The sequence below is a fragment of the Lacerta agilis genome, chromosome 1 (genome assembly GCF_009819535.1).
Source record: "Lacerta agilis isolate rLacAgi1 chromosome 1, rLacAgi1.pri, whole genome shotgun sequence".
Classification (NCBI taxonomy): domain Eukaryota; kingdom Metazoa; phylum Chordata; class Lepidosauria; order Squamata; family Lacertidae; genus Lacerta; species Lacerta agilis.
Genome location: NC_046312.1, coordinates 78,809,233 through 78,827,284, shown reverse-complemented (window position 1 = coordinate 78,827,284; position 18,052 = coordinate 78,809,233). Strand labels below are relative to the sequence as shown.

The 18,052-nt window shown below is 43.6% G+C and overlaps 2 protein-coding genes and 1 long non-coding RNA gene across 5 annotated transcripts in view; 1 reads left to right on the top strand and 2 right to left on the bottom strand.

Annotated features, from left to right (window-relative positions):
* Window positions 1-6,133: 6,133 nt before the first annotated feature.
* PGA3 (pepsinogen A3) lies at window positions 6,134-14,603 on the top strand. Its single transcript, XM_033157353.1, has 9 exons — window positions 6,134-6,257; window positions 6,834-6,990; window positions 8,096-8,213; window positions 8,814-8,932; window positions 10,469-10,668; window positions 11,589-11,705; window positions 11,986-12,121; window positions 13,317-13,409; window positions 14,315-14,603. The coding sequence occupies exons 1-9, from the start codon at window positions 6,202-6,204 to the stop codon at window positions 14,465-14,467; spliced, it is 1,149 nt and encodes a 382-aa protein (XP_033013244.1). The 5' UTR covers window positions 6,134-6,201; the 3' UTR covers window positions 14,468-14,603.
* On the bottom strand, window positions 9,466-11,602 carry LOC117051200. Its single transcript, XR_004427160.1, has 3 exons — window positions 11,540-11,602; window positions 9,957-10,035; window positions 9,466-9,757 (listed from the first exon to the last, which is right to left on the bottom strand). It is a non-coding gene; the product is annotated as an uncharacterized LOC117051200 (long non-coding RNA).
* A 1,212-nt stretch (window positions 14,604-15,815) lies between the features above and the next one.
* Window positions 15,816-18,052, bottom strand: part of VWCE (von Willebrand factor C and EGF domains) — a 29,670-nt gene continuing 27,433 nt past the window's right edge. For all 3 annotated transcript variants that reach the window (XM_033157314.1, XM_033157324.1, XM_033157332.1), the window contains one exon: window positions 15,816-17,632. In XM_033157314.1, the coding sequence (XP_033013205.1) occupies window positions 16,875-17,632 (758 nt within the window). In that variant the 3' untranslated portion in view covers window positions 15,816-16,874. The remainder of the gene's footprint in view (window positions 17,633-18,052) is intronic.

Genomic DNA, 18,052 nt, shown 5'->3' with positions numbered 1-18,052 from the left:
TCCGCCATTTGGTATTTCAGCTGTAAAAGGCAAATAACAAAATGCTTATTAACCTGCCCAGCTGCTTCTTGATATACTTCCTCTAGAGCTATGCCAGTGCTAAGAGACAGGTGAAGTGGAAAAATGCATTATGATAATCCTCCATGTCTACGAAAAATTATATAGTTGTTTAGCTCTTTGACATCTGCCAGGAGGGCATTCCACAGGGCGGGTGCGACTACCAAAAGCCACATCAAAAAATGTCTGTGGCTGGGAGTCACCCACTTAACCTATGAATTTGAGCACAGCCACTGATGATCTCCATACATGGGCAGGTTTGTGCTGGAGAAGGTTATAGGCATCCTAGGCGTCCTACACTGAGCATTGTAAGAAAGCAAAGAATTGTTTCATGGCAGAACACAGTTCATGCAAACACGTACCCCATATAGAGAATATCTAGGGAGCTGATTTAGGAGATTGATTCAAATTGCATATGATTATGACAGACCCATTTATTTAAACCCAAGTCAGTGAGCACATACAAAGTGGGGGGGGGGGTGGAGCTCATTTTTCTTCAAAGAAAAGGGCAGCACATTAATGGGGGGAGCAGAACCCACCCCCTCCCACAGCTTACCTTCCTGCAGTTCCATTTTTCCTGGAAATGGAAGTGAGCCAAGGAAAGTGGCTTGGGGCGGGGTAGGATCTGCTCTGTCAGTACAGCTAGTTTACAAAGTATGTGCAGCAGAATGCTGCAGCCCATCCTGGTCATCTGCTATCAGTCTACCAACCTGATATTGACTAGCATGGGCTATGCAGTCCACATAGCCAACTTTTCAAAGTGGGCATGGAGCTGGTTCTGGGTTTCCTGCCTTTTGCATGATGCTGGATATAGTATGTATTTAGCATTGGAAGAGTTAACCCCCTAGATATTCATACCAGTAACAGGATGCTGAATATAGTGTTTCCATGTGGCTCAAATGACCTGCTGTAGTTAGCATTTAGCTGGCAACACTTTCCATTAACCACTGTTAAGATATTGGGACAAACATCCAGGAGCCGTTTGGGAACCACCTTGCACCACCTGTGATAACAAAGCAAGAATGCTAACAGACATTTCTACAGTGGCCAAACGATTCAAGCCCTTGGGTCATGTTGTAAAGCAAAAGATTGAAGGAATTCAAATCCATTTAGTTTATCAAAAACAGAGAAAAGGTTCAGAAGTCACTTGATTCCACCTTCAGTGGAAAAATACTGGGTACTAAAAAGTGCTGCTCCCTAATCAAGAGGGAAAGGAGTGGCAATAACCAATGACTCGCTTCCAAATTCCAATAGGAAAGAAAGTGCATGTATTTTTAACCATTGGTGAACACTGCTAATTTAATGGTGGACACTTTATCACTGCCAGTCTTCAACCAAAGCAAGAGAGTTCATTTCAAAGTGACACAACTTGACGAACCTCAATGTTCATTTACTTACCTTACTGGTGAAATCAAATTAAACCATTCCCAGTACCTTCAGGGACTCTTTCATTCTATGATTCTGGAGTTTGGCCAGGAGAGGAACTGGAATAACTGCTGAAGATTACCTTAGTAGTTCTGGCAAGTATCTCCTTTGTTAGGTGGCAGGTGATGTGCTGTTATCGAAACTGAATAGAGTGGCGAATTTATCTCAACAGCTGGCCTACAGCTGGCCTGAACTGGTGCATTTCCTCACATTCAGAAGCCAGACAAGTCTTAGTTCATCAGTGATGGGAAACATTCTCCACAGCACCTGAAGGCAGCAGGGAGGTGTGGGGCAAGTTGAATGCACACACAGCCATGGTATGTCTTCAAACATCTTGCTACCACTCCTTGCCCACCAACACCTGCTGCCTGAGGCATGTGCCTTGTTATGTATTGGTTTAATATGTATACATGAGTTTCACTGCTAGTTCTGTAACTACTGGTACCTTTCCAGCTCCAGGGTGATTCAAACGGGTGTGGTGACAGTTGCTATTAGTTAACTTGTTGGCACAATTTGGATCTTTACTCTGATTGGGTCCCGCCAAAATCTAAATGTATCCTTTCCCCAACTCCTGTTCCTGAGAGTATAAAAGGAGCTTGCCTTTCCCTCCAGTAAGTCAAGTTCCTACTGCAATAAAGGAGATTGTTCTTGTTAGACTTGACTCCTAGCATATCCTTGCTAGCATGCTGAATCATTACCAAGAGCTTATTACATGAAGAGCTGAAATCATATAGACACTGCACTCGCGACATAACATGCCTCCTTCCGCCTAATGGAATAATGGCTCTAGCATACCCAAAAGAGGGGTCAGATCTCTAACCCTCCCCACCTGAGGATTTTTCTGTGAACAAAAACAAAAGGAGACTGCAGTTTGTGTCTGGAGTCAGACTCAGACAGAGTCAGAGGTCTCTGGAAATCATTTTATATTCCTGGCTGTCCCCTAGGAGATATGATGTGGGAGAAGTAGATTTTGGCCGGCTTAGTTTAAATTTTTGTAAATAAATGCAAACAAGTATACAAAGCCATAATTTATGCCTCCTGCATCATTTCCTTCAAAATGAACCAAACCTGGGTGAGTGGCTGCACCCCCTAGAACTTCTCACTGTTCAAAGAACTGGAGTGTGCTTAACACCATAGTTACTAAAGGGGATCTCACCTCCACCTTCAGGTTGGCTGGTAGGCTTTCCTGCTCAGTAAAGAGGTGTAAGCCACAATCTACTGTGCTGAGGTTATAAGTGAGACGGGTCTCCCTTCTCCCCAGCTATCATTACTGCAGAGAATAGGAAATGCACTTATTTACCCAGTTCAGTTTATGAAGCAGCACACAAATAAATTGACCAGATAGAAATCCTACTAATTTGCACTTGTATGTGGGCAAAAGGTAAAGGTACCCCTGACCATTAGGTCCAGTCGTGGATGACTCTGGGGTTGCAGTGCTCATCTCCCTCTATAGGCCAAGGGAGCCAGCATTCGTCCGCAGACAGCTTCCGGGTCATGTGACCAGCATGACTAAGCCGCTTCTGGCGAACCAGAGCAGCGCCCAGAAATGCCGTTTACCTTCCTGCCAGAGCGGTACCTATCTTTTCCCTGCTCCTGTTTCCTTGCTCACATCCTCTGGGTTCAGACTGTTACTGTGCACTTGCAAATGCCCTGGATGAGCTACCATAATAGAAAATGTAAAAGATGCATCTTTACAAGCAAGTGCAGTTGCTACTCACAGATGCACAATTATGCAGTTCTTGTTAGAGTTTTTTAAATGAAATTGAAGAATTTGGGAGGGATAAAGCATGACCAAATCAGGCCATGCGCAACAAGGGACTATGAGAGCAAGCAAACATTGAGGATGCCCTGAGAAGTGGGAGATTATAGCTGTCCAACAATAAACATGTAAACAATGTGGGCTAACACTACATTAAACATGATAGAGCTGGTGGCACCTTTTCCATCAGTCATATACACATTTTAATATAAGACCTTGTTGGGCAAGTTAGCATTGTCACAATTTTGGCAATGCCATAAAATCTACCGGTAACTCATCTAGGAGTTGTAACACCTGCCCTGTCAACTGGGCTCATAGTTACCCAAGGGCATTTTCAGACAAGCAAGTGGAAGAAGAGTCAAATTACTAGGGAACATTACTAGGTCTACTTCTCAAGCAGCAGGTGAAGTGATAATTCTCTTCCTGAACTGCACCATTTCAAAGGGGACTCTCAAGATTAAATCCCCACATATAGAAAACTGGCGTGTCAGGGAGAAGCCTAAATTACAACCCTTTTCTAGGGCATTTATTGTTTGATCAGGACCTTTACTCTCTTTTTTTAAATGAAGGAATGTTATATCATGAGAATCTCCCCAACCCCCAGTCTAGATACAGATTTTCTAAGTCAGTTGATGTTTGTGACCTGAGATTATATGGAGGCATTATATGTCAAGAAATTAAAACATTTCTAACGGAAACTATTTATCAGTTTCACAAATTTATTGAGTTCTGTAATCTACTCTGCGAAATGTCCCCAAGCAGAGAATGAAAATTAAATTCCATTAATTAACAAACTACACAAGAGTATCAGGAGACAGCTGATAAACAGTATTTGCAATGCCATTTTCATCTTTTACGATAAATAAGGAGCAGATATGTAGCATGGCAGTATCAGGCCAGTCAGCACAAAAACTTTAGTAAAGGTCGCCCGAGAACTCATACACATCTATCCCACATTCCAATCCACTTAATTTTCTGGGGGTTTGCTTGTTCCTGCCAGTTCAGGACCCCAGTAGCTTTAATGGAAAATAAAGTTTGTTATCTAATGCTTGCAATGACTTAGTGTCTGATGGAAAAACCCTAACTTTTCTAAGCACTTCACTTGCAGTTACCCCATCCAGAGTCATAACCGTACGTGATTATATGTAACTGTGCTGTCACATGACCTTACAACAAATCTGGGTTTGCTACCATTCCTACTTTTCTGGAGATTTATGGCTTTTATTGTACATTTAAAAATACGTTGTTTTATATATTTTTATTCTTTTATGCATATTGCATTTTCATGGAATGAAATACTATGCATAAAGAAAAACTGTAATGACCTTAATACAAATCAACACAGCACACGTAAATGCAACAATTGCACTTGTAAGGCTAAGAGGGAAATCACTATTTCCCCCAGAAAGTTAGGACACTGGTTTGAGTGTGGGAAAATGTTTTCTGCTCTGCAATGGATGCAGTAGCAGAAGTATCATCTCCATCACAACTCAAATAATGCACAGCATCGGCCCTACCGTTAGGCAGAGTGAGGCAGCAGATGATTAAAGGCAAGGAATGACTAGGGATGTGTTTATCAAGCGGCCTTTCCTACACCAACTAAGATAGACCGATGCCCTCAAGTGCAGCCGAAGGTGTCCATCACCAGGGCTGAATTAAGATTTAATAGCTAGTCTGGTTGACTTTTGTAAATGGAACAGGAGAGTTACAGCAAAATGGCTCGAGCCAGTTTTGACAACCCATGTGCTTTAAAAATGTTTTGAAAAGGAGGCTAGATTTTTAAAAAAAGTTGGCTCCTATTTTTTTAAAGTTCATAAAATGGCACATGGACAGAAAAAGGGTCTAACTTTGTGCCTTACTACTAATGATGTCAATGGCATCATAAAATTGGCTCCCATTACACTAATGCAACCAGACTCCACATACTACTACTGCAAATGCAATCAACATGCTAGTTTAGGGGCAGGTTTTGTATTCTCCCAGTGACAACTTATTGCTATCTGTCCCAAACACACCCAGAATAACGAGTAACTGGATTTACCACAGTTTCTAGGAGTTCAGCTATCAGGTGATCTTTAGCTATGCTGCTGTGCTACAATATAAAATAATATAATATAATATTAAACAGCATATTTACAATTCCATACATTTTTTTGTTTTTTGAAGAAAAAATATTGGTGCTTATTGTCCTGAGTACCATAATAAGAAAATGTTCTCTTTTTAGTAAAAAGTCCTACTCAGAGTAGGCCCATTGGAATTGATAGACACTGTGAACTTAGGCCCATGTTTACCAATTATCTGCTAGCTGACACAGATATAGAGACTACTAGGGTTGTAGCTAAATATTGCTACTTGGTGACAAGAATAAGACATGCAATGATGAAAGCATCTACCAAAGATAATGATCCCAGTTAACCCACAGCAGATGGAGAGGCGACAGAGACTCAGCTTTTAATAGTCATGTTTTTAATAACCAATTTTAAAACTGTGTATTATTCAATATTCAATATTATTATAAGAAATAGAAATCTAACTTACGAATTGAACTGTACTATTTTTCTGCTGGTCTTTGACCGTATTAAAGTTTTCCTTACTTACTTACTTACTATCAATCGGTCTACTCTAAGCAGGACTTGGTTGAATACAATCCATTATGTAAGTGCCCTTGACACCTGCCAATGTGTTCTGATGGGTTTTAATGTCACATGAGTTTCAGCACCCTTTTAGGTCAAGATCCTAATGCAAATGGAAATGAATGAACTTGGAACGTTCTCTAAGCCTTTTCTTTAAGGACATAAAAAAAATCTTATCAGGAAGGTTTGCATTTCTTATCGGAGTTGCAAATACGATATGAAAGACTTGGAGCTCCATGTATATAAGAAGAAGCACCCTGCTGTGTTGCTCTACACTTGGGACCCACATTTCATTTTCATCAACGGCTTGGGGATAAAGGAGACATCATGAAGTTGCTTTTGCTTCTGGGCTTGGTGGCACTCTCCCAGTGCTTGGTGACCAAGTAAGTACTGGGCTTTCAGCTTTCTTGAAGGAAAGGAGGTACACTCTTCTTCAGAAACATCCAGCCTTATTTTTAAACCAGGGATGGTGAACCTATAGCCCTCCAGATTTTGTTAGGTACAACTCTCATCAGTCTTCACTATTGCCCATGCTAACTGGGACTGATGGGTGTTGGAATCCAACAGCATCAGGAGGGCCACATATCCTAACCAGGCTCTAAACTTTGTTCAACAAGCTCTTTCAGCAAACTTTCTGTCTCTGATACCAAGCAAGCCATAAACCCTTTGCTGTGCCCCAGTTCTACCCCCAAGAACTAAAGAAAGCATTAAAAAAATTAATCTATCTATTTAGCGATCTACAAAAACCCTGTACATTCTTAGGGTAGGAGGTGCCATCTTTCTATAGAAAACTTGTTGAAGCCATTCTTGACTAGGATCTCAAAGGCCTACTACATTGCAAATACTGAAAGTCCTAAAACAAACTTTGCTTTGCAAGCTTCGATAACTAGAATATTTTGTTTCTCCTATCACCTTGCCATCTTTCTTTCTTTCCCCCCTTCTCATTCTTTGCTTTTTAGGGTCCCTCTGAGGAAAGGGAAATCCCTGAGGCAAAATCTTAAAGAACATGGGCTGCTGGAAAAATACCTGGAGAAACATCCTCACAACTTGGGCTCAAAGTATTTCCCCAGCCAAGGCAATGCAAATGCCGCTGAGCCCTTGGAGAATTACATGGATGTAAGTATTCTTTATTCATAGGTTATAACTGAAATAATACATTACTAGTCTGGCTTACTGAGTTTTGGTAAAGAGAAGGAACTGACCAGGGTTATTATGTGCTTGCAAAATTAGTCCACTCAGTATAAAATTAAAATCTGATAAGGAGAAGATCAGGAGTGGGACCTACATCTTGGTAACCAGTCAACTCAATCTATTCCTTCCAAAAAATCCCCACACCAATCTCCATTGCTAAGCACCCTTGGTTTGTTCTTCGGCCACTTCTATCCTTCACTGAGGCACTCCTATCCTGGCACTTAGTGTTCCAATGCCAGAGCTTACCCTTAGGACTTCTCCAGATGACCTTTTTATTAGCATTCATATTGATTTGCTTCTACAAAGCTTATGTGGTAGTTAGACTATGCCTGGACTTTATTGAGCATTTGCTCTGTTTATTTATGGGGCAGTTATACCACAGTGAGCATTCATCCTGATCTGCTTGCAAGGCCTTCCTGTTAATAATTTGTTCATAATTTGTTCATCCCATACTTTCCCCTATCATTTTTCTAATGGCCAAAAGTCAGTTTTTTTAAAAAAGTGGATTTGTTGCTTTGGTCAATGGAGCACTTTAGTTCAGTTTAATTGTGCAAACCTAAAGCACCCTTAGATCTGAGGTACAATGTATTTAGAACAGGCATCATTTTAGCAGCGGTTTCCATGCAAACCCCTTCCTGAATGCAGAAGTGGTTGGCATGGACTCCTGCCAAACTGAGCAGGATTTAACCCTGCTGCTTGCACACACCCTGTTCCCAACAGGGAACAGGTATGCAAAGCCAACATGGAATTTAACCCTGCCCTTCTTCCTCTCAGATGATGTCACACGTGATGTCAGCTGATGGGCAGGTGGCTGTGGTTTGGAGAAAGTGGACTTGAGGGCCAACTTGGACTCCTGGTAGACCAAGATTGGCCGATAGGCCAAAAGTTCTCCACCCTTGTCATATGAGCTCCCAATGAACCAATCAGAATGGATGCTCAATAAGCGGGTCATCAGGAAGAACTTCTGCCTCCAGGTGACTCTTCTGTGGTGCAATAGTAATGATAACACCCCATTTTCTTTCCCCCACAGATTGAGTACATTGGCACCATCTACATCGGTACTCCACCACAGCAGTTCACAGTCCTCTTTGACACCGGCTCCTCCAACTTGTGGGTCCCTTCTGTGTACTGCTCCAGCTCAGCCTGCTGTAAGTAGCCTTTAGAATTGTGAATGGACTTGGTAATCCTTTCAGCCCATGCCCAGCGATCACCTCCTCAATGTGTATTCATGGTGGCCATGCAAAATGCAGCCCTAATATTAGGCTTAAGTGGACAGTTGCCTAGACTAGCCCATGGCAGGTGGTAATACTGCAAAGGGAATCGAGGTGGAACAACAACACAAGGTCTACCTTCACATATGGCAGGGATAAGGAACCGTTCTCAGCCCGAGGGTCACAATCTCTCATGGGCAACTTTTCAGGACCTGGGATGGGGAAGGAAGAGCCCTCAGGGGCAGGCAAAGAGGCCTGGAGGGTTGCATTTGGCCCCTGGGCCTGGAGGTTCCCCACCCCTAATATTTGGGGAAGTGAAATGAGGGGATATTTCTCTCTGCATCTACTGGACTGGCTGGAGAGGAGAATTCCCCCAAGCACTGGCCAGGTGTCTTCCCCTCACAACTACAGCCAGCTCCCATTCAGCAGAGGTTAGAGGAAAGAGCTTTCACATTTTAGTACTGAGGCAGCTCACGTCTGTATACATGTTAAACCTGAACACCACAACATCACGGATTAACTCCTTTGTGTTTTCAGCAAACCACAACCGCTTCAACCCCCAACAGTCCTCCACCTACCAGGCCACCAGCCAGAGCGTCTCCGTCACATATGGCACTGGGAGCATGACAGGATTCCTAGCCTATGACACCGTCCAGGTAAACTGCTAGGGGACAAAGAATGATGGGCAGCCAGTTTGGAAGCTAAACACTGGGCATAGGTGGATAAAGAGGAGCAGTACCGACCGAGAATGAGTGCTTTTTTCCAGGGGTACTCAAGGGTATGCAGTACTGGCACCTCTTTTTCTAGAAGAAAAGAACTGCCGAGAACTATAGAACTAAAATGCTGTACATCAGTCTTTGCCAACCTGTTGACCTTCAGATGTTTTGGGCCATGCTCCCCATCAGCCTCAGCCAGCACACCTTTCAGACTCTGCATTACAAGTCATATTCTATACTTTACAGTATAGCTATGCTAGATTCCCTTTTATCTAGATTAGTACAAGGTTCTTTGAAAAAGGATGTTTATATAGAGTAGGATTTACCTAATGAGTCCTGGCAGTGCAATATCTTCTTGCGCAATGGGGCTTTCCCCCCCTCTCCTCCCCAACTTGTCCAGCAGTGCACACACACACACCATTTTTTCCTGGGGGGAGGGGTTGGCAGAACATCCAAAACGGATGGAAGGGAGATCCTTCCATCTGGCAAACTGCAAGACATTCACCATAGCACAATGTTGAATTCCACCCACAGTGTTTTTCCTAGGTTCTCAAAGGAGTCCACAAATATTGGTCCCGTTTGAACAGAACTCAGAATCAGTTTAGTGCTACACAAATGAGCCTGGTTCAGACTTGTTGTGTTTAATAAGGTCAAAATGTGGTTAATTTAAACGATGGCTTATTTAAATAATCCAAGATCAAACTATGGTTTCTGATCCTGGCCTTCTTCAATAAACCGTAGTTTAAGCTATCAGCAGTTCCAGGTCTGAAAGTAATGACAACATGGTTAATTTAAAAAAGGAAACGAGTAATTCTTTTGTTCCATGTCAGAGAAGGATTGCTCATGTAGTACTAAAACTATGGTTTAGCATTAGGTCCAAGCCAGGCCAATATCATAGCAGTCCCTGCAACAGACCACTATTATGCTTCCCATGTTAAGGGCAAGGAGACCGAGAGTGGCTTACCTAACGCTACTTTTCCAATTTGTGGATGAGCTGAGCTTTGAAGAAGGGGAATTCCAGCTCACACTCAAGATTACACCAGCTGAAAAGCCAAAAAAAGAGAGCCTTTATTAGGGTTGCTATATTTCAAAAAGTGAAAATCTGGACACAAAAGTTGTTGAGCTTTTATTTCAAAATCTTGAAGAGAGAGAGAGAGAATTTAAAGCTTTCTATTTTTTTCTTTTGGAAATTTGCCAAAAAATTAACACTTCCAATTGAAATGTCTGGTTTCCCCAGACATTTCAACCGATTTCTGAAAATTCCACTCGGACGCCATTTTTGACAGACGAATTCCAAATAAGTCCAGGAAATTCTAGATGTATGGCAGCCCTAGCCTTCATTATGTTGCATGGTTAACAAAAAGAACTGCCCATCACTGCTGCTGCTACCACCACCACCACATAACATCAGCTAGGAAGTGGAATATTGTCATTTAATTTCATAATGTATCTGACTGTGGCTTCCCTCCCACATAGGTGGGAAGCATTGAGGTCACCAACCAGATCTTTGGCCTGAGTGAGACCGAGCCTGGCACCTTCCTTTATTATTCCCCCTTTGATGGCATCTTGGGTCTGGCTTATCCCAGCATTGCCTCCTCTGGTGCAACTCCTGTCTTTGACAACATGATGAGCGAGGGTCTGGTGTCTCAGGATCTCTTTTCTGTCTACCTGAGTTCGTAAGTACCGTATGAGCTACCTGAGAGCATCTCCCCGCAAAGGGATGCAACAGGGGCCCATTGCTAATGGTCAGAGGACCTGAGCACTTAATAGGTTGTTTCTAGAAAGTCAGCAGCAGGGAAACTTGTGATGGATAGTAAGTCCATAATTTGACCCAAATACCAAATTTAGCTTCACGTCTAAGCACAAAACTGCATGCAATAGTCTCTTTAAAATATTGGGGGTGCTGACTTTATTCCTCACTAGCCATCACCATATCAAGCATCACTTAGGGCTCAGCTGGATAAAGAACTAGGCAACTACTAAATATATTACATCTCCATAGTTTTCTTTACTCTCTATGCATGCCTTTAGTAGATGGTGGTGGTGATGTAACACTTTTTATAAGTGCTTGTTGCCCTTTACTTACTCTGACACCATAGTCTTTACAACAGCATGGATGGCAAACCTGTGTGCCTTCTGATGTTGTTGGACTCTGACTCCCATCGGTCTCAGTCAGCATGGGATTCAATCACATACTGAAAGCTTATTTGGAGCTCTTGTGCAACAAGCCCATTTCCCCAAAATACCAATAAGGAGAATAATTTCCTCATTTGCAATAAGGAAATTGATGGGGAAATGCAGTGGAAAGTGTGGATAACACTTGGTTTGATGCAACACCATCTATCCTCCCCACAAACAAATAGGAACGAATGATAATTAAATATCCAACATCATCAAATCTCCCTGCAAGCAAATGAGGATGAACGCTCAATAAACAGATCATATGAAAGCACCCTATGCTATGTGAAAGACTCTCTGCCTGAGATTCTGGGCAGTTGCAACCAGTCAGAGAAGACAATAATGGGCTAGGTGAACAAACAGTCCCACCTTATATCGGGCAAGTTCTTAGAGTCCTCTGTTGTTATTTTCTTCTCAGCAATGACCAGAGTGGAAGCTTTGTGATGTTCGGTGGTGTCGACTCATCCTACTATTCCGGAAACCTCTACTGGGTGCCTCTCTCTTCCGAGTCTTACTGGCAGATCACTCTGGACAGGTAACAACAACTTCAGTCATCACTTCAATCAGAAGCCACCAAGAAGAAGGTGCAGAATATGATGTGATGAACTGAGGCACATATGAGATTCAGAGAATGGCTGAGGGAGGAGGGAAAGTGGGCAGGAAAGAGGCAGAGGCAGAGGCAGAGAGAGCAGCCATGGAAAGTTGTACCTTACACGCAATGGGTGGACCTCATGAGAGCATTTCTCCCACATTTCCTCATGGGCACCTTGTGGGCTTTTTCTGTGTCACATTTGACCTGCCTGTGTTCTCTTCAGCATCACCATGAATGGCCAGGCTATCGCTTGTTCCGGCGGCTGCCAAGCTATTGTTGACACTGGTACCTCCCTCTTGGCTGGTCCCCCTCAAGGCATTTCTAACATTCAGTACTACATTGGTGCAAGCAACGGTGAGGTAAGGAAAGAAGGGAAGCTTCCAAAGGTACCAAAGAGACTGATATGACAGAGAGTATGTATGTGTGTGTGAGAGAGAGAGAGGCGTGGAGAGAGAGAAGAGTTCAATGCCAATTCTGACTTCAGGTTTGTTGTTGTTGGTTTTTTAAAAAGCACTGAAGTAGGCCAGCAGTGGGAAACATGTGGCTCTTCATATGTTGAACACCAACTCCTGTCAGCCCCTGCCAGCATGGCCAATGGCCAGAGATGATGGGAGCTGTAGACCAGCAACATTAAGAGGGCCACAAGTTCCTCACCTGTGAGGTAGGCCAAAATCAGATTATGAAGAGAGAAAAGGGGAATGGCAAGTTGGTCATTCTTCAGCCTTCCTGTGACCTTTCTCCATTGTACAAAGAACCTTCTGCTAGTGGCTGGTAGTCAGGGTAGTCAGGGTAAATAACTATATGTGAGTCTGAGTTTAAAAAAAAAATATATTAATGAGATGCTTGGGGTTTTAGAAGAAAAGTTACTTTGGTGCTATTGTTATGGTGGATGCAAACAGCTTCCCTAAGAAAGATCTTCTGCTGCAGGAGCATTCCCTTTTCAATCTGAAATAGACTGTTGCCAAGAAAAGGTCATTTCAATCCAAAAACCAGCCAGCTAGCACTATCATGGGATGGCTGTGCAAGAAGGTGGTTGTCTGTGGTGGCAAGTGGCCCAATTCCAGCCCTGCCCTCATGATACTGCATTCCTCACCCCACCCCGAAGTTGTCATAATCATTTCCTCTATTTGCAACGTTCAGGGGGTGTGTGCTGCTGCTTTTGCAGCCAAAACAGCAGCACCCATGCACCAGAGGAAAGCTTGAGGAGCCTCTAAGATTTGCAGAAATAGAACAATCTTTAGGAGACCAGAAGGGTGGGGGGACTCCAGATACAGTCCAATGAAGGCCATGGAAGACTGAACTGTTGAGGTGGGAGCAAAAAATCAGGGATGGGGTGGAGTGGAGTGGAGTGGAAAAGTAGAGTGGCTGGATTCCTGAACAGTAGGAACTCCACACTGCAACATTATGTTGAAGGTCCTATTTGTATTAACTAATGTCCTTCCCAGGGCCCTTCCACTTGGACTAATTGTTGGCTTTTCCTTTTGCTCTCAACATTTGAAGGCAGTGTCACATGGCTAATCTTGTTATTTTTTTATTTGTTCTACTCCACATCAGGTCAGTTGCAGTGCCATGAACAGCCTACCTGACATTGTTTTCACCATAAATGGCTATGAGTTCCCTGTGCCTGCCAGTGCCTACATTCGCCAGGTAAGGGTCATGGTTCATCTAAACTGGAATTTTCTCAAATCGTTTCTGCAAAGGGATCAGCCTGCTGGTTAAATCAGTCCCGCTGGCTAGGACCTGAACCAATGGATTCAAGTTACAAGAAAGGAGATTCTGACTAAACATCAGGAAGAACTTTCTGATAGTAAGAGCTGTTTGACAGTGGAACAGACTTCCTCGGAAGGTTGTGGACTCTCCTTCCTTGGAGGTTTCTAAGCAGAGGTTGGATGGCCATCTGTCATGGATGCTTTAGCTGAGATTCTTGCATTGCAGGGAGTTGGACTAGATGACCCTCAATGTCCCTTCCAACTCTACAATTCTATGAAAAGTTGATAGGAATCAGATTCCTGAAGGGGTAAAAATATAATATAAATTCAATAATATAAACCTAGGAAAGATCCACACCATACATTTGAAGTACATCCAATGCACATTTAAAGCACATGACTTCCTTCCCAAGAATCCTGGGAACTGTTGTTTGTTAAGGGTACTGGGAATTGTAGCTCTGTGAGGGGGAAATTACAGTTCTCAGGATTCTTTGAGAGAAGTTATGTGGCTAGGATATGCTTTAAATGCATAGTGTGAACCTGCAGGGTGTGTGGGGGGAGGAGGGAGAATCTCCTAATGCCACATTCCATAAAATTCACAAGCATTCAAGCAACACATGGCTGAATGGAAGGGAGGAAGGTGTGATAGGGAGATAGCTGGTGTCCAGCGAGTGACACAAACCACAAAGTCCTCCTTATATCAATCACAGGACAGTCTCCACACAGCCCCCAACCTCACTTCAACTTAGATGCTCTGTGAAGAGTCTCCCATGCCAGTGAAGCTACTCAAGTGGTGTGACACAAAAGCCAACACTAACCGTATCTTGTTTCCCCTTGTTTTAGGGCCAAAACGGCTATTGCACAAGTGGCTTTGAGTCCATCAGCATTCCTACTCAGTCTGGTGAGCTGTGGATCCTTGGGGATGTCTTCATCCGCGAGTACTACTGTGTCTTTGACAGAGCGAACAACCAGGTCGGCTTGGCCCCTGTGGCATGAACGTGACAACATCTATTGGCAAAATGATTCCCTCAATGTTGTTTATACTTGCTGGGACTAAATTTAGTCACTACGCTCCCTCCCCACAAGCTGAAACATTAATAACAGTAGAATAAAAGAATATAAAGCAAATGAATTTTGGTTTGCATTCTTCACAGACTGAATACATAGCTATCTAACTAAGTATTACCAGTGAGAAAGTGGCGCTGGTTTTCCTTTTTTCATGTTTATCTTTTCTAGTTTCCATGGGTCTCTGCTCTTCTCTCCCTGGCTAGATCTGTTGAGCAACTTAAAACACAGCACACAGAATCACTCTATCCTGAATTTCTGTTCACCAGTTCCATGTGAGAACACCAGTTCCATGTGAGAACTTCAACTATTTTTTCCGCTTCAGAGCAACTTGCTCTGTCCATTTCTGTTAAACTTGGTTCCACTGAACCTCTGATATGTTCTGTTGCACAGAGGGAATGCTCCCCCCCTCGCTTGAAATGGGTTAACAGAACATGAAACATAGACCTGGTACTTGGGGATCCCAAAGATACATGATGGCCCAAGAAAGGGGGAAGTCAGTGGCCCCAATGTTCCAGGCAGATAGGCAGGCAAGGCACAATCAGCAACTTGGAGAGAGACCTAGATGTGGATTTCAGGACGACAGCTAATAATCCTGCAGCTGAGGCACAGCATACAAGTTGCATCAGTGTCCTGGAGCAACTAGCAGATATGTCATAGCCTGGGCTAGGTATTAACTACCTAGGCCTCACCCACTGTATGCTGCATCTGGCCATAGACTTCTTCTGGCCTGTGTTTTCAAGCCGTAGGGATATCTGCTCTCCTTATCCTCTGAAGAGTCTGTGGACCAATGATCAGAATCTGGTGGCAAAAAGTGTCTCCTTGGGATTCAAGAGAGGAGAGATGGGCTCCAGTGCTAACAGCTGAGTTCCACGTGGGGCGGGCCAAAGACTGGATCCACCTCCTCCATCATTCCAGAGCCATGACAAAGCCCAAGTTTGAAATTTGCAGCACACATTTAGGCCAACCTGACACACCACGTTATATGTTGCAGAAATTCTTAATGTAAAACTCTTTACTTTGAACACTTTAGTTTTTAAAAGCTAAAAACAGCACTTTTGAAGAAACACAGGTTAAATTTATTTGACACAAGCATTGGTTTTTAAAAACAAACTCTTATTCCCCCGCCACTGCCACCTCCCACCCCACCCCCCACATTGGAAACATTCACCATAATCTGAAGCCAGCAATTCAGAATGCACAGCCTCAGTTAAAAATGCATCCTTCTCCAGCTGCCTGATGGGAGGTAGAAGAACCAGTAATACGGAGACCGAAGTCTGGACTGTAGAGATTAGATTTACACTGGACATGCTACAAGCTACTTTCCAAACTACCAAACTATGTTCCAAAAATAATTGACATCCATGATTCCCAAACAATGAGTTTTAAGAAGTGCTGTTTCATAATGGGACCAAGAGATACAACCTCACAAAATTACAATCCCTGGAGTTCAGGGCAGGGGTAGGGGGAAGCCATGGCAACTAGTCTGGTTTCAAATGTCCAGTACAGATGCATCCTTATTATACACCTCTCTGAGGTAGTTAAACAAAATCTGCCCTGCCACCAGTTTCAGGAGTTGGTTGCAAACACCTTCAAAGCCTAAAACAAATTCAAAAGGACCAAACCACTTTCAGGGAGGCTGGTGAGTGGCATGTTACAGCAAAGAAAATGAAATTCATGTTGAAATTTAAATTTCAAAATGCAAATTTACCTATCAATGGGGGGGGGAGACGGGACATGTTTACATTTAGCTACCACAAAACGTATGTTTTTGGTGTGTGCATAAATCTAGCTCCTGTGTAGTGTAATCTGAATTTCAGAACTCCTTACACAATAGTAGATCTGGTATCAAAGCAAGAAATGGAAACTAGCCAACTTCCCTTTAAAATTATCATCCCTGAAGACTGACGTTCTTGTATAAGTCCAAAAACAGCAACAGGATACCTATGCTAGACCTGGTGTGAGAACATTTACTATGCAAGGGATTCCTTCCCTTGGCTGTGCTGGAATCTTTATACTGATATTGCAAATAAAAAAAAAGAGGGTGATTATCCCATGTTGCTCTACAGCCAAGGAGACATTGGTTAGGTAAGAGCACAAACAGGCCTTGTCATCTCAACAGTACCTAGGGTTGAATAACTACCCCTGCTAATTATACCTGCTCTCCAAGAAAAGAGAAAGTAGATCCTGCCAATGGTAAGTAGCACCAGGGCCAGCTCACACCACTAGTGGCAACCCTTTCCCCCCTTTTTTTGGTAGACCCTCTTCTACTACGCCTATGAGGTTAAAAGTGGTTACGTTCCTCATGTTCAAAAGCAGGCCTGGTCTTTCCTTCAAGCTATGGAGCAGTGCCACTGAGGTTATTCTCACCACCAGGGGGCAATGTAAGGCTGCTCCCCCCAGTTTGCCAGTCCATGGGTGAACCTGTTGTGTGTGGTGGTCTGCCATCTTGAAGTTCCCGAGAAGAGTCTGGACTGAAGCTGGATGAAGGGGAAAGTGTTTCTGTTGGAGGTGACAGAGGAAGGCTGTGGGTATCTGAAGGCTGAAAGGGGGTGGTGATGGATTCTGTGAGGTTAGCTACCGTTAGCGGAGTGGAAGCAGGAACTGCGTTGGAGGGTGCAGGGGTCCCAGCAGTCCTTGTCATGAGGAAAAGGAGCCGAGGATGAGTCAACAGAGAGAGAAAAGAGCTTGGCCTGGTAGGAGAAGGCCTGGTGTTTCCCGGCCTATTTACAAGCGGCAAAGGAGACCCTGGTCTTATCTGAGGAGTCACAGATTGGCCTAGTTGAAAAGAAGGGGGTTTGGCACTTGGTGGCCAATTGAAACGCAGCTTGATGGGTCCTGGTCTGGTATGATGGAGACCAACGTTCTCTGGTGCCGTTGGCCTCATTGGCGAGATCTCCCAAGAACTTGCATTACTTGCCACAAGATGAACATCTGGACCAAGTGAAGCAGGTGTGGGAATGGGAGTGCAGAGGCTGCAGTTCCTCTCAGACACTGGGTCCATGGAATGCCTCTGGAAGGTTTGCAAGCCTGCCTTTGATTCTCCATCTTCCAAGTGAGAATTGGCTAGGCTCTTCTCCAGTGAAGCCACATCATCTGTTGTGAAACAACCACAGACTAGGCTGAGCACTGCTTACCCTGAATCATTCCAGTAAACTCGCAGCTTTTGGCCAAGGTTACAGACCACAAATTCCGAACTGCAAGGGCCATAGGCGCACATAAACACAAATGCACATTCTGCACCACACCATGAGATGCAAACACACACACTGGTGGCAAATTTCTGAGCTTTCTTGATTCTGAGAGAACCTGGGCACAACTAACACTCTGCTTCCTTTGGAAGTACATTGCAATAAACTTGACGGGTTTGCGCCAATTTGCATGTTTAAAAATTTGGGGTTGGTGGGAATTAACATGGGAATTAACGTAAGAGACAGCCAGGAATTAGGGGATTTAGCTCCTCTACCTCCCTCACTTCCTCTACCAGAGGTGAACTAGACTTTATTTCACCCAGGT

Excerpts from the sequence above, each read along its gene's own strand:
- PGA3 (XM_033157353.1), top strand. The coding sequence starts at position 6,202 with ATGAAGTTGCTTTTGCTTCTGGGCTTGGTGGCACTCTCCCAGTGCTTG. Across the intron at positions 12,122-13,316 it reads TTGGTGCAAGCAACGGTGAG|GTCAGTTGCAGTGCCATGAA; the intron begins GTAAGGAAAGAA and ends ACTCCACATCAG. Across the intron at positions 13,410-14,314 it reads CCAGTGCCTACATTCGCCAG|GGCCAAAACGGCTATTGCAC; the intron begins GTAAGGGTCATG and ends CCCTTGTTTTAG.